This window comes from Simochromis diagramma, unplaced genomic scaffold, assembly GCF_900408965.1.
Source record: "Simochromis diagramma unplaced genomic scaffold, fSimDia1.1 OVJJ01000518.1, whole genome shotgun sequence".
Taxonomy (NCBI): Eukaryota; Metazoa; Chordata; class Actinopteri; order Cichliformes; family Cichlidae; genus Simochromis; species Simochromis diagramma.
The window spans coordinates 280478-297014 of record NW_024387336.1 but is presented as its reverse complement, the minus strand read 5'-3'; the positions used below and the strand labels follow the sequence as shown (position 1 = coordinate 297014).

At 38.5% G+C, this 16537-nt stretch overlaps 1 protein-coding gene across 3 annotated transcripts in view; it reads right to left on the bottom strand.

Moving 5' to 3' along the window:
- Window positions 1–753: 753 nt before the first annotated feature.
- The window catches only part of LOC120718175 (interphotoreceptor matrix proteoglycan 2-like), a 31445-nt gene continuing 15661 nt past the window's right edge, over window positions 754–16537 (bottom strand). For 2 of the 3 annotated variants that reach the window (XM_040006593.1, XM_040006595.1), the window contains 10 exons: window positions 14986–15239; window positions 14710–14771; window positions 14214–14442; window positions 11386–13820; window positions 11076–11295; window positions 8624–8834; window positions 7526–7714; window positions 7198–7432; window positions 6474–6553; window positions 754–5725 (listed from right to left, as the gene is read on the bottom strand). In XM_040006593.1, coding sequence (XP_039862527.1) covers window positions 5692–5725; window positions 6474–6553; window positions 7198–7432; window positions 7526–7714; window positions 8624–8834; window positions 11076–11295; window positions 11386–13820; window positions 14214–14442; window positions 14710–14771; window positions 14986–15239 — 3949 coding nt within the window. In that variant the 3' untranslated portion in view covers window positions 754–5691. The remainder of the gene's footprint in view (window positions 5726–6473; window positions 6554–7197; window positions 7433–7525; window positions 7715–8623; window positions 8835–11075; window positions 11296–11385; window positions 13821–14213; window positions 14443–14709; window positions 14772–14985; window positions 15240–16537) is intronic. The other variant, XM_040006594.1, reaches the window with a different exon arrangement.

Genomic DNA, 16537 nt, shown 5'->3' with positions numbered 1-16537 from the left:
TACGTGTTTTGGATTTTGCAAGTGTTTTGGAGTTTGTACGTGTTTTGGAGTTTGCATGTGTTTTTTAGTTTGCAAGTGTTTTGGAGTTTGCATGTGTTTTGGAATTTGCATGTGTTTTGGAGTTTGCAAGTGTTTTGGAGTTTGTACGTGCTTTGTCTCTAGGGGCCACCGTAGGCTCACCTCGGTTACATTCCTCCATCTGACAGCAGTCAAGGGGTTATTACAAGAAACCTTCTTGTAAATGAAAACAACTGGAACATCCAGACTTTGTGTCATCAGACTGTCAGTCACTGTTAACACTTATGTTTATCAGCATTTAGTAAGTGTAAGTTGAAGCATACCATATTTAACTTACAGTTTACATTCTTTACCACAGAAATTTTGAAAACATTAGTGGTATATTTCATCCGTTCTCATTAGAAGGAAAAAAAAACCCTGTGAGACAAATGATTTTGTAAAAAAAAAATCCTTTTATTTTAGAAAAATGTGACTGTGCTAGCTCACAATTACACATCATGTCTGAATAGTTTTTTCTCTTCACGCTATTATTGGGTGAAAAATTATGGCTTGTTAGGGTTATTTTAAATCAGTGGAAAAAATAAATAATATAAAGAAACTTTCAGAGTGGCCAGACAGATTTAATAATTGGATAGAAAGAAAGAAAATATTAAGGTATATAATATCCTTATTTATAGTAAAAGTTTATATAAAACTGGGAAAGTTATGGAAAAACACTAAAACAGAAACTTGGAGTAGGATGATTTTTTTTTTTTTTTTTTTATCAGAAATTTACATTTTACATTTAGAACACTCGGGTTTGGTCAGAATATTCCCCTCCTGTGCTGGCTGTACATACCACATAGAAAACACAATACAAAACAAAACATGGAGGAAAACAGAAAGCCCGAGACCTGCATGCAAACCAATAGAACATGATCCATCAACTTTGCTTTAAAGAAGAATTTTGGGGTTGAGAAGCCATTTGAGTCACGAGTGACATTTTGAAACAGTTGTTTTGGATTCAAGCGTTCTAAAGTGACAAACATACACCAAGCCTAAACATATATGAAAACAAATATCAGTGGTTGTACTATCAACTACAGTTAGTACAAATCATTTAGTTCATAGCAACAAACAGAAAATTCAAGTACGGTACTTAAAAAGAGAAAACATAAAGACAGATTTTAAGAGGCTGTTTTGCAGATGAGAACTTCTATTCTATTTATTTCATCAGTCATAATAATTTGTCTCTCTCTTAGCACCTGGTTCATAAAACGGGAAGTCGTGAATTTTTTATAAATGATTGCTTTCATGTAAGTTAACATCTTGTGCAAACATAACAGCAAATGAATGAAATTTTCAAAACTTTCTCAGTGTAATTTACATGATATTATAATACCTCGTCAAAACCATAACTTCTTGGGGAAAGCTAGTAACTTGTCAGTACACAAAAATACCTGATTTGACCACCAACACCTTCTCAGAACAAGTCAGTCACCTGTCTGAATAACACAGTAACTTGTAACCTGTAAAATAATGTTTTACATTGGCAGAACAATAATAGTTACTTGAAACACGATAGGAATTTGTTCAAGCAAGATAGTAAGATACTGCCTTAAGAAAACAAAAAGTGCTATATTTATCAGAAACATAACACCTTGGTAGAAAACAATGTGTTGAAATGAGATAGTAACTTGTGCAAATACAATAATAAGAATATTAATTTCTTGAGAAAAGGAGAGGAACTTACAGTCATGAGAAGAAGAAAGTTTTCACAGAAGTGTAGTTTTGTGAAAAACCAAGTGAACCCAATGATTTACTGGCTTCTAGAGGGGGATTCTACAAGATGTATGGATGGAACTTAAAGTAATCGGTTTCTGTTTGACATTATCATGTCCCATCATTGTGTAAGAATTTTGGCCCACTCCTTTTCTTTGATGGTGCTTCAGCTCATTGAGTTGTGCACAGCTCTCTTAAAGCCCCGCAACAGGATTTCAAACAGGTTGAGGTATGGACTTTGCCTGGATCATTGCAACACCTTCATTCTTTTCTTTTTCAGCCATTCTGTTGGAGATTTGCTGTGTTTGAGATCATTGTCTTGCTGCATGATCCAACTTAACTGCTGGACAGATGATTTGACTTTAGAATACTTTGGCAGGCAGACAAGTTCATGGTCACCTCAATGACTGCAAGGCCCCCATGTCAAGTGTCTGCAAAACAAGCCCAAATCAACACCCTTCCACCACTGTGTTGACGGTTGGTATGAGGTGTTTGTGCTGAGGTGCTATGATTGGTTGTCTCCAAACATGATGCAGTGCATAATGGGTAAAAATCTCCACTTTGGTCTTGTCTGTCCAAAGGACATTGTTCCAGGAGTCTTGTTGTTTGATCAGATGCAACTTTCCAAACCTAAGCTGTGCTGCCATAATCTTTTTAGAGAGAAGAGTCTTTCTTCTTTCTAAAAAGATTTGCTGAGATGTCCACTCCTCTAAAGATTGTGGCATTGTGTTAACATACATCTGAATGCCCAAGACAAGTAAAATGCCCAAACTTTTGCTTTTGAAGAGGTCACACTCACTAAGGATCACTGACTAAAATGCATTTAATTAGCAGCACCTGTCTGCTACTTACCCTCAAGAATAGATAGTCTGGAAGAAGACAGTACCTGCACCTGTACCTGTACTTATGACTTGTCAGAACATGACGGTGCCTTCTCTGAAGAAGAGAATAACTTTTTGGAGAATGATAACTTTCTTGAACTTCACAAAGATATACAACACAGTGACAGGCTATGCATGTTCAATACATCAGTTAATGTTCCAGCAAGCACTGACTAACAAATGTAAACATTCCCATTTGCAAAGTGACTGATTGGGTGAACATGAAGCAGAAGAAAAAAAAAAGGAATTTTGCTGATTCAAGCATGGTTTTATAGTGATGTATATATTTAAAACAAGGGCTCTGAGATTCTACACATCATATCCCAGAAAAAGCTACCAGAGCAGCAAAGGCACTGATGGGGATGAGCGTTGCAAGTCACGGCTGTCCTGAAAAACCACGTCAGAAAAACAGAAATTAATACCAAAAGACACATATTAAAATAATGTTACTGGTGCAAAAATTAAAAACTATACTTCAGACGCGCTTCTTTAATATGACAGCAGTGACAGGCAAGTTGGGATATTATCAGAAACCCTTGAATTTAAGCTAAGGTGAAAGTGTAAGACAGAGGTATGCAGCTGTGAAACTGTTGAGAGGTTAAAAAGCAGTTACTGAAGTCTTTGTACAGAATAAATAAGCAACACAGTGAATACAGGAAAAGTTGAAGTTTCAAGGTAAGAGAAGAGGCAACCTCAAGGATCCCAAGTTCATTTCAGGGTCCCTCAGAAGTAAAACACTGTTCTTAGAAAATAAACTCCAAGATTGTTGAACATTTGGTCACCTTCACCTCTACTCCCTTCCTCAACACACAGACGAAGGCAGGTTTCTGTAGAGAAATTAGGACATTTATGCAGGTCAATGAAACGTTTTTCATCACATAAACAACTAAACTAAGCTTTTATTGTGCAGGAATGTCAGCAAATCTAAGGAGAAAATCTGAGGAGTTAAACATTTCCCAAGCTGAGATGTTTGCAGTGATGCTAATCCCTTTTAGCCACTCTAGATAAAGTCTTACTCTTAAGGAAATACATGGTGAGAATTGTTCTCTACATTTCCATCAAATACTCATTCTTTGGTCAAGACTGGGAGGTCAGGAGATACTTTTGGTTCTATGTATAGTTCGACTCTGAGACAACCTTTGTTGTTTTAGCTATTTACAAAAGAATATTAAAGTTCTTGTAAGAGTTCACTTTTTGAGGGGTTTAACAGAAATAAAGCAAGAACCATTGAAGAATTAAATGTATTTGTATACATAGTCGACTGTTTTCAGACACTCAAATGCAGTTGAGCAAAACAATGAAAAGCTGGACAAAATTCATAATATGTGTTCTTCTTCATTTAAGCAGATTGAAGATGTGGAGATGGTTCCAAGTGAGGAATTTGGAAGCTGCATCTGTGCAGCAAAACAGTATGTCCTCAGACTGCAAGTAAAATAAATCCATCAGAGAAAACAGTGGGAACATTGGGCAAGCATGAATCACAAATGTGTTCATTCAGAGAACAAAACAACACACTGGTAAGTTCACCAACATTAAAACCTGGACCTTCACAAAAGACAACAGAGGGTGATGAGTCCATCTCCATGGAAAATCCCTTCACAAGATCCAGGCAAGTGGCCAACACTCTCCAGGAAGTAGATACATGAATACAGAAAAATCACTTAATATAAAAAGATGAGTTCACAGGGAAAATCCAGAGGGTTCCTGTATCGACAGAAGCATAGAACTCAGGAACAGCGTTCTTTGGAAAAATGAATCAGAGATCAACCTGTAGCAGGAAAAGCTGGCGGTAACGTGGAACAAATCATGACCTGAAAGGCACACCACGAGCTGGAACACATTACAGTTGGAAAGCAATGCATAGATATTAATGGCTTCAAGTGGCGCTGCCGTTTAATGTTGATATGTTACAAGGCAGAAGAAAAAATATGTTATCTGTTCACGTTAATCCAAATGTAGGGAAACAGTAGAATATTGAACAATTAGACCTGAACCCAATGGAGCCAAATTTCACTATTGAAGACAAAACCAAAGCCAAAAAGAGCCGTGAATAAACAAAAAGTGAAGCAAAGAGGATATAACTTGTTTAGTCAATGAGTTCATTGTCCGCAAAGGATTCTCCAGAAAGGGTTGCAAATCAACAATGTAGCCTTAGTTTTATTTGAGACCCTGAAAATAAAGGATGGTTTATGCACTGTTATTGTTAAACTGCTCAACTTAAAGTCTGAACTTTGAGTCTATATTAATCTTCATATTCATCATGTAATCATCATATAACTTTAATATGTTCTGGGACAAAACTGAAATAACAAATTGCATATTTCCCTAAGACATGGTCATCTTCATAGACACATCAAGAAATGTAGAAGCAACATTTATTTCAGCTGTACATGACCTGTACAGATGAAATCAGCTTAGCCAACATTTTCCTAGTGGCCCAATATTTTTCAGACTTTCCAAAACCAACGATTTGACTTTATTCCACTTTTGCTTTCAGACATGTTCACAGTTTGCCTGTTTTGTTACAAATCAGTGAACAAATTGGAAACAGCGGCAGCAGCCCAGGGTTGGAAATCAAAACCAAGTCCTAGAAATCTACAAACCTTTATTAAAAATGTAAAAGAAAAAAAGAAAAAGATTTATGTGTCATGAGAGGAGGAAAATTAGAACAATGCTCCTGGCTGGGTCTGGCTATATTGTCTGAATATAAGCCAAGATCAACCAAATATCAGGACAACAGGAAGGAATCGCACATGGTGTAGATTTGTCTGTGGTTCAAAAATTGTATTTACAGTTAAATGCAGACACTGAGGTGTAACTATCAGTAGGCATAATGGAACTGTGACCACGCTCTTCATCCTCAGAAATGATCTAACTTTGCCATGTATTTACCTTAGAGAATGGGGATATGTTTCAGATAATTACTATCTCTGCTGTCCTGTAGCTTTAACTCTGTCACATTTTCCAGTGTACTGTAAATTAAATTTCAGTGGGTGGGTTTGTTGGTACCTGGTCAGAGGCTGCTGGATGGTTATGTGCTGGAGCTCCCTCTCCTCTCCAGGAATCTGGTCCACCAAACAAGAGAAAATTGGATTAGTTTGCTGGTTTTGGCTGCTGACTGATGAGGTCCAAACAGGCGACTTCCAAACCACAAAAAAACCCCAAATTAAACCGAAACATAAACAGGCGAGCAGAGAGAGGAAGGAGGATTATTGTTTGTATGTTTCTGCACATCTGAGGTCAGAGATAGTTTAAAGCCACCCGCCAGACCATTCCTGCTATTTTTAAATGTTTCCAATGTTTTTCCTCAACTCAACTCTCATCATGATGGAGATTAGGCTGAGTTTAAAGCAGTTTGTTTGGTCTGAAGCTTCTGCACAGGCCGTTAGTGTAACCGCTGAGGAAGTTTCACTGGGTTTTATTTCCCTGGAGTACAAAAGATATTTTTCATACACTTCATGATGAGAGTTTAAAATCATCAACTTAACCACAAAAACCTACAGAGTAAACTCATTACCAGTGGCATGGAGTTTGGATATGATTTGTTTGAGTTTGGCTTTCATTCATTGTATTTTTCATTTTAACATTTATGTACAAAGCATTTCTAAGTTATATTGAAACATTCAGTTTTTTTCCGGTTGCACACTCGTTTTAGCATTTCAGAAATCATTAAATTCCTCGCTCCATGTTAGTCATACTAGGATTAATCAGAAAATGCAGCTAACATGAAGATTATTTCTTTAGCTCTTTTTAAATTGGATGTTCACACCTTCAGCTTATGTTCACTCTACAAACAGCAATTAAAAAGCTTACATTTGAGTCTGTCGCACAAATTCTGCAAAGTGTTGATCCCTTGCGCACAGCTCGATTATCCTCAGGCGTTCTTGAATCTCCTGCAGAGAGGTTAGAGGTCAGCACAGAGAAAACATGTTTGTGTGAGAGTCGGTCTAGAGGAGAAAGAGGAGGGGAAGAACGAGGATGAGGAGTTCTTGCATGTAAAAATACCCGTCTGCGTAGTACAGACCTCCTGCTGAGACTGAAAACCTCTGATCCAGAAAAATGTCACAACAGTTGGCCGGCTCTGTCTGAGGTGTCAAATTGATTTTACTTGAAGTAAAGCTTTGTGTAGGAGGTGAAAGTCACTTCCTTTACCAGCTGCCCTGTGATCCAGAACTATAAAAATCAAACCCATAAACTGGGTCCTCTTGAAAAGTTTCCTTTTCTAAACATTGCTGATGTTATAAAATCAGCACCCTTATTGTTCTTGATACAACATGCTCAGTAGTTACCCAATTCTATGCTACATAATAAATTTTTCAAAATCCTAAAACTAAATAGAAATTCATATTTTTCCACTCAATATCTGACACTCAGCTTGTTTATTTAACCTACCGTTTTTTTTTCACTATTTGAGGGCATGTTCATGGTGTTCCACAAGGCTCAGTTTTGGGCCCATATTTTTTTGCAAATGCAACAAATTCCCCCTGTATGCAGATGACACCCAGCTTTACGCAGCAGAAATGTTGCCTTTTCCTACCTCTTTACTGAGTGTGGTGTTTTGATAGATGTTTTTTATCTCTTCACTGCTGAGGTCTTTAGAATCGCCTACACTGGCAGAGCTGCTGAAGTGAGGGAGCCCGCGATCAGACTCATGGTAGTACTGGGGCACGTCATCATTGTAGCGGCGGTAGTACTGGGCAGTAACAGGGTCACTCTCAAACATCGGGTTGAACTTGGTGGCACGTTCAAGTGTTGGCAAACTGTCACCTCGCCTGAAAGACAACGCAAGTTCAAAAAGTTTGCTTTCTAGAAATGTATTTTTTCTCATTTAATTTGTTGTTAAAACTCCAATGATATTGTTGTACCGTAAGGGGTCCTCTGTGTCCTCCCCATCATACTGCTCTTGTAACGACCTAGCCAGGAAAAAGATAATCCCAGCCGCCACCATCAGGAAACCAGCCACTGAGGCAATGGCGATGCCCACCACCAATGGCTCGGAAACATACTCTTCACAGTGTTCACCACGATACCACCAATTTTCTCCAACACGACACCTGCAGCAAAGATTACAAATTTGTAGTACAAATTTGCCGTAAAAACACCAAAGATTATACTGAAATGGTCTAATGGTATGCTTTCAGGCTTTTTCAGCCCTCTTTTATTTAATATTTCTAGAACTGGCCTAGCAGTAATGTAAGCAATACATTAAGTAATGTAATGCTGTAATTTTCATTCAGTATACAGCTGAACATCTAAATGCTTCACAGGTGTCCTTCAACCTAGGAACATTTTGTGTTCATATTATTTATATTCTCCAAAGTGCTATGTAGCTGTTTGCAGATGAAAAAGGTATTTATGTTTAAGAACAACTGAGACAGATCATACAAAGTGCCTTGTATTTTGTTATAACATTAATCACATATTCACATATTCACAAGGGCCACAAAGGACAATTTAATTTTAGAAATATATAGTGCAAATCAAAAAAACTTAAAACTTAAAAATGCAATTTTGTTGATAAGAAAAACATATCGAGGTAATATAAGCAGCTTTTATTTTGGAGGTAGTGCCCTCTCTTAACATTTATCTTTAATTGTCAGAGACCGTGCATAAAAATACTGACTTCATATCATAAAAGATACTTTATACCAGAATTCACTACTAGCTAATTTCTACCTGCTGTACCTGCAAAGGATCTTTTTACTTTCAATGGGGGAAAAGTACTACCTACATCTGTATCTACAGGACATTAACTGCTTAGTAAGATGCATTTTATTTGAAGAAAGCTGACTGTTTTCTCTTTATTTTAAAGTCTTCAAATTGGTGCAAGCAGACATATTGCAGTATATTTATACATTGTAAACTAATTAAATATGTGGTAATATACTGAAGAATGAAACCAATGAGGCATAAAATACAGAAACATTGTGAAACAAGAACAGCGATATTTAATTTTCTCTTACCTGCAGATGGCACCCTTGCCAGGGATGATGTCACATTTTCCATCATTAAGGCAAAAATCGTGTTGCACCTCACAGATGCTCTGACATGGCAGGCCATCCACACTGAGATATCCAGCGTTGCACACACACTCTGCTTCACTTGACCACTGATTCACTATACACCTGGAAAACTTGTTACATGCCTGGAACTTACAGGGATCAGCCCGGTCACCTAAGGAACAAACAGTGGAAAATGAAAGGAGCAATTAGAAGACACAGTGTCATATGAAACCATAAGAAAGAGAAGAAGATGCCATCCCACATAAACAGAGGTAAGGGTTCAAAGAGCTCTAGTAAACTCCAGGCCTCAGTAGTCTGCATCTGGTCAGCACTCAAATGACAAAATGTTTGTTGGCCTGGTCTTAATAAAGACAAAAGCAGCACAAGGATAAATCAGTTTATGTTTATGTACTTCAGCATACCCTAGAAAGTGCTGGAAAATCTTAGATGCTTTTCTTAGGCTTTTTCAAGTCTTTTTTAACACAACAATCAATGACTTTAAATATTTCCCATGGAGACACCAGACCAGCAGCAATAGTCCTGACTGTTTGTATCTTGGGAAAATCCTTAAGAGTTCAAGAACAACCAACCTAACTAACCTTTATATGACCCAATAAGGTTGACATGTGCTTGTGCAATGGAAAACCTGCCTCAAGAGTACAGGGAAGATGAGAGGAGTAAACTGATTATATGTACACAGTGAGTCCTGATGCAGTGACTCACTGCTATAGCTTAGGGTGATCAGGCAGTGAGGTGCTCCTCTGATTGGCTCAGACAGATTACAGAGCTACAGCTCAGCAGCAGAGGTGGAGGGAAGATGGAGTAATTCCTCCGATAACAGTAAATAAAATCTCATTCTTCTGTGGATAAATCCTAAACTCTGCTGAAATGCAAACATGTATGTCACTGGAGTGGCAGATTGGGTTACATGTAAGTCTTGAAACACTATTACAGCAACAAAAAACTTTCTTTTTGGACCTCTTGGTGGCAAATTGTTAATGATGTGTTAAGTGATTGTTCCACTCAGAGTTGTTGTTTTTTGCCAAATTCCACTATTTTAAACTTACACCACTTTCTTAGTTTTGGACCTGTCAAACTACTGTCTTCCTCATAGGATTAGAGACATTTTATATTCTCGTTGAATGTTATGATTCTGCAAAAATGTCCTGGTGCTAATTACATAAAAACAAAAATAATACTTTTCAGGAAAACGGGACAGTTATTTTAGCAACATAGTATACAGACCTAAAGAATTAAAAGTGAACCACAGTGTTAATCTGAATTTAACAAGTAAAATGATTTCTCCCTCCTTTTCTCCCTCCTACACCTGTTTAAGAGCTTCATTTAACACATACGTCTTTACACTCCTTTCAAAACCCAGATAAGAATCCTCACTGTCTACACTTAAAGACCTGCAGTTACTGCAACTATAAAAACCAGTCTAGGCTCAAAGGAGCAGCTCTAAGCAGCGGCCATGATGATGTCCCATCAGGGTGAGTCAGTGTGTGCTGCTACTGATCACGTTTCTGCCAGACAGATTATCTCGGGTATTAGATCGCAGTCCTGACAGCTGAAGCCTGTCAGAGCTGCTCAGACACTGCACATACAAATTTAGGATTTAACAGTCTGAGGAGCATCATGGCAATAAGTGCACAAGTAAACAGTAGCTTTGATTTCATTTCTCCACAGCAATAAACACATCTGACTGTATTCCACTTTATTCTACATTAAAAATAACTTACTGGAAAAAGAAAAACTATCATTACATGACTGGAAAATAAAGTTCTGTGTTCAGATTTTGAAGGTATTTATTTATTCATATAGGTATTGAAGGGATCGTTTCTGTTTACCCTGAAATTCAAGCCTTAGATGCATAAAACCATGAATCAACTGGATAAAATTTTTAATTAATTCTGTACATTGTGGTTAAGTTGCCACATATAGAAGACAAATGTGTCCTGGTTTGTCCCTAACACCTAATCAGTTTAGGGATGTTGTTTTTCGTGAAGCCCACTGTGATCATAATTGAAATATGCTAAAACTGGAAGACATTGATAGATACATTCAAGATGCTGGTATCATAATTTTAGTAACTGTATTAAAATTCAAGGGTCTGTAGTTTTAGAGAAAAACATTTTCAACTTATGAAACAGTTATTTTTAATGAATGCAAACTGAATATTTTCAGAATAAAGATAACACCTCAGTATCAGTTTTAGAGACCCACAACTGGCAAAATTAGCATCTTCATTAAAGCATTAGATGTAATTCTGCACGAGCCTGGTTCTCCCAAAGGTTCCTTCCTGTTCCCTTGTAACAGGAAGGAACCCACTATCGCAAAGTGCTCACTCATGTTGGTGGGGGGGTGGGGGGTCATCTAATTGTTGGGTGAACTGATTTGAATTGAATCCTACCTGACTCAACATCAAGTGAGTACTTGTCAATTGCGAGGTTCATGGTCTGATAGGCAGTGTTGGCAAAGTCTTCCAAGATTAAATAGACAACATTGGTGACTCCTCTGTGTACTGGTTTACCAAACCTCATCCTACTGTTTACCACAATGCTGCCATTTCTAAAGTTAAGGATCTCCAGGTTCTGGAAGTTGTTCAGGTTTGACTCCAGGTATGGGACCAGCTATGAGGTGAAGATAAAGATGTGTTAGTAGCATGGCATATGAATCTGGAAGGTTCCTATTCACTGAGTCATGATTCTTTGAATCCTCACCAGCTGGAGGAAACGCTGCTCCAGAGCCTTGTATTCCGGGGAGCTCTTGTTGAACAGGTCCATTGAGAACACCATATTGGTCACCCTCAAGCTGAAGAAAATTGTTAACGCCCTGCCAGGTCGGGTTGGCAATGCAATGGCATCTAAATCAGAGGCCTGAGCTCCACTGGAGAAGCCACTGCTTTCCCCTTCAATCGACACCCCGCCATACTGGAAGACATCAAAGCTGACAGCGATGCTGGGCACATCAGAGACACCATGTTCAAAAGGTTGGAGTTCAGTCACAGGAACGTGGTCATCAACTTTCTGCACAGAGGAAGGAACAACGACTGCTGGTTTTGACTGTGGATCTGAAAGTAGAGTGTGTACTGGGGTTTCACTAAGATCTTCATGTCTTGTGTCCTCACTGAAAACCACAGCTGGTTTTGACTGAGGAACCTTTGGAAGTGGTGTGTTTTTTGAAGCTTCATTATGATCTTCATGGTTTCGATGCTCATGGTGAACCACTGCTGGTTTCGACTGACGACCATCTAAAGACGGAGCCCTCACTGGAGCTTCAGGAACATCTTCATGGTCCTGATGAGGAATCACTGCCGGTTTTGACTTAGGACCATCTGGAGAAGGAGTGTTTACTGGAGCTTCAGGAACATCTTCACGGTGCTCATAATGAATCACTGCTGGTTTTGACTGAGGACCATCTGGAGAAGGAGTGCTTACTGGAGGTTCAGGAAGATCTTCATGGTTTCGATAATCAAGGTGAACCACTGCTGGTTTTGACTGAGGACTACTTGAAGATGGAGTGCTTCTTGGAGCTTCAGGAAGCTCTTCATGGTGTTCATGGTAAACAACTGTTGGTTTTGACTGAGGACCATCTACAGGTTCTGCGCTTACTGGTGCTTCATTAAGATCTGTATGCTTTGTGTGCTCATGGTGAGCCACTACTGGTTTTGACTGAGGACCATATGGAGGAGGAGTGCTTGATGGAGCTTCAGGAAGATTTTCATGGTGTTCATGATAAATCACTGCTGGTTTTGACTGAGGAGCATCTGAAGGTGGTGTGATTACTGAAGTGTTAGTAATATCTTTATACCTTGTGTGTTCATGGTGAAACACTGCTGGTTCATTGTGAACCAGATGGTCTAACCCATCTGGAGACTGTGTGCTTATTGAGGATACAGTAAGCTCTTCATGGTTTAGTTGCTCATGATGAATCAGATCATCATCATCTGGCACTGAATCTGACACTCGAGTGAATGGCGAGTCCTTCTCTGGTGAGAGTGCAATGCTACTGTGGTGATCTGGCCTTACTGATGAAGTTGGGACTGGAGTAGTAGTTGTAATGGCGATCATCACCTCATCCACAATCAGGTCCTCATCTTGTACTTTATTTGCTGGTGCTGTTGTTGTTGTCCCGATATGCTGTTCTTCCAAAATTTCAACCTGATCTTGGGCTTTTATTCCTGCCAGTAGCAGTTCAGGTTTTTCTGTAAGAACTCCAACTATTGATGGTGCATCAGTGATGGCATCAAAGCTGAAATCATTGCCTGTGATTGTGTGTGGGGTAGCAGGGCTGTCCCAATCAGGTACTTTAGGTGGTCCAGATACAACTGTAACTTGAACATCTACATTCTCAGGTCCATTTTCTGCATATTTAGATTCAGTCGTAACCATTGAAAGCTCTATTGTTGTTTCACTAGGCACTTCCACCTCTTCAGTGGTTTTATGAAGCCCAATAGCTAAATCCGATGGTCCAGTAAAAACAGCTTCCTCCTGAGTCCAAGCCCCAGGTTCAGGAGAATCTGTAACTACTCCCACAGGGGTTTGAGGCTCAGTCAAGGAGTAGTCATCATACATGCCAGACGCTTCCACTGTTTGTACAGAAAACTCGACAGCCAGAGTTTCTTTGGGTGAAAAAACAGGTGCATGAGTTGTGGTTGAGTATCGGGGATCAGTGCTTATGTGCGGAGTCACCAGGACCTCATCCAGAAAAGGTTTTTCAATATGTCCTTCTGACGATGCTTCTTCAAAAACAGGAGCTGCTGTTGCTTTTAAAATAAATTCTACTTCCATGTCAACCAAAACAGATTTCTTAGTAGTTAATGGTTCAACAGCAACCTCGCCTAAATCAATGTCCTCCTCTTCAGTCTCCTCCAGGTCAGGCGGTGGGAGCATGTCCAGGCTTCCACCTTCATTGTCACTGAATGTCACTGAAGTCTGCCAGGTCCAAAGATCAGCTTCCTGGTCGTCTCCAGAGGACCCAGAGCCAGAACCATCATTCTGAGTGAGCCCAGGTATTGTCTGCTGGTTTACAGGAGGGGGTTGTCTGGCTGCAGAGGAAATTTCAGGACTGACAGCATCATTCTCTCGGTTGGCTTTGTCACTGGCAGGGGGAGAATTACTCAAGAGGAATCCCTCATCTTCAATTTTTCCATCACCTGTAGAAACGAGAAAATCAAGAACAGAACAGGTTTATTATATATTATTATATATTCTTGTATATATATAAAATATCTAATATTTTATATATATATATATACACACATATATGTATATATATATATACCTGTGCACTGGTCAATTTTTCCTGATTTTTTCAAAATCATCCCTTTGACTATTAAACCAGCATTTTCTTGCTCTTTGTAAATCTAAAATATAAACAACAAACTCCAATCTGCAGAATTCAGAATCACCTTCAAGAATTTAGATAGTGTTCAATTCAAGCCTTAGAATTTTTGACCAAGCTATTGAACAATTATAAGATAAACAAGTGTGTTCACACTATACTTCAATTTAAAATTCACTATCCTGTGCAGTAAGTAAGAATTTACTGTTTCGAGTCTCCAGATCGAAGGTCTTCTGTGGAAATTCAGGGTTCAGTGGAGACGCTGTACTCTCATCAAGCAAAAAGACATCATTCTCGCTTGTCCTGTCAAGCTGCGGAGCTTTCCACTGGCTGAAAGGATCGAACAGGAAGTCCTCCTTCTTTGAGAAAACATCATTGTCATCCGCCTCATGCGTCGGTGCATCGGGAGGCTTCTCTGCAGCGAGGACATTGTCCTTGAAACAGAAATCATTTAAAGAGTGTCATCGACATAAAATTGTATATATTTTACTAGTTTCCAAGAACTATGATTTGCCATATTCTTCATGTGAGAGAGTTAGCAGAACAGTATAAATGCACACTCATCTCATGTTTACTTTAATTTTTTATCAACAGTAATACAGCTGGATGCTTGTACTTTATAAGATGGTCGATACTTTAAAGGAAATGAACATATGTAGAACATGTACTGATAATTTTAAGTATGTTTAAGTTCGACTCACCATGTTGTCAAAGGTGTCAAATGGTTGACTTGTTGGTTTCACAGGAGGCAACAAGTTCTCTGCTGCAGAAAGAAACAGGATCAGTTAGAGTTGAAGATCTGTCTGATGGAATATATTTATTTGTTATCGTGAAAAAGAGTAAAATGGATTTGCACTCAGTTTTGTTTTGAACTGAGCTTTAAATAGTTTTTGGTTTTATTTGAGTTGTTAAAAGCTTATTATTTATTTCTCAATAATAATATTAAAACACTTGAGGTAAAGTGTCGGGTATGGTACCATTCTCCAACAGCAGTGGGTCACCCTGTGTCTCCAGGCTATTGTTGGTCATGAAGTTGTCTTTGTGCAGAGCCTCAGTGATGTAGTTGCGGAAGTCAGTGATGGTGTAGACAACAGTGGGCTGCTCAGCGGAACCAGGGTAGTTCTTCTCCACAAGGTTGTTCTGCAGAGAGATGAAATCCAACGTGTCGTTGGCAATCCCACTCCCATCCACCTCCAGAGTGATGGCATAGTGCACAAGGACCACCAAACCCCTAAGAGGACGAAAACAGGACTGGTCAGCTTGTTTCACGATACTACAGGAACCTGAATCTCATCAGGTTAGTTTGGTAGGGAATTATCAGGCAATATTGGGAAATTATCTTGACATCAAGATGTCTTTTCTACACTAACCCAATGCCGCTGAATCTTTGATTTTATTTATTTTTTGCTGTGTTTTACTTGGATCTATTTGAAAGAGTAAGTGTAAACACAAAAAAATATTTTATTTTATATCCTGACATATGCAGAAAATAGGTTTAAATGTTAAACAAATTTCTTCAAGTTGCATATAACTAAATTTTTGCTTGATGCAATGTGCATAAAGTTAAAAGATTAAAACTGTTAAAATAATTTTTAAAAAGAGACTTTTTCATTTGATTCAATTTTATATGATAGATTATGCAGAAAAAATGAATTGGGCTGAAATGTCTGTATTCAGGTTGTGTATACTGTTTTTATAAAGTAATAAAGTAACTAATTACTTTTTAAAATAAGTAATCAGTAAAGTAACGGGATTACCTCCTTGAAGAAGTAATCACTAATTGGTAACTAATTACTATTTTCAAGTAACTTGACCAACAGTGATCAAGACATTATCTGGAAATGTTAAAAAGATGTTGCTTTATTATCCATAAATTATCACAATGTCAATTAAGATAAATATTGGCAAATTGTTATGAGATTATCACTAACATCTGAGGAAATTATATCCACTGCAGTTCTTAATAAAACCTGCAAGTTATAAGGCTATATTTAGTGAAAAGAGTAACTTTTTACTGATGTCTGATAATGTTGTTTCAGCAGTTTGTTTCTTTAAATCACAGCTGACATGCAAACATCTATAATCTGATGATTTTACAGCCTGACTGTTTTCCTCCTGCAGCTCTCAGAGTTCAGGTAGCTTTAGGGGCTCACAAAGACAGACTAACCTGAGGTGGGGTTTCCCGGACAGAATAACAGTGAGCCTGTCATAAACCTTTAACGGTAACACTACAGGGTCTACAGGTGGCCTGAAGCTACCCAACGACTTATCCCACTTAAGAGGTGATTGACTGTTGGTAAAGACATTAAGTGGCAAGTAGAGCAGAGCTACAGCAGAGCCGTTATTTACTTCAAAGGGTAGGTCACAGGGGTTGTGAAGACATGATGACGTGGAGAGCATGACATTTGGACTCATAATCTACAGGGTACCTTATCTCCACACGAGCTTTGAGAAGTTACTTTACTGTATTGTCTGTATCAGGTAGCGAATCTATAAAATCAGGGGATAATAGAAAAACTAACGTTTGTC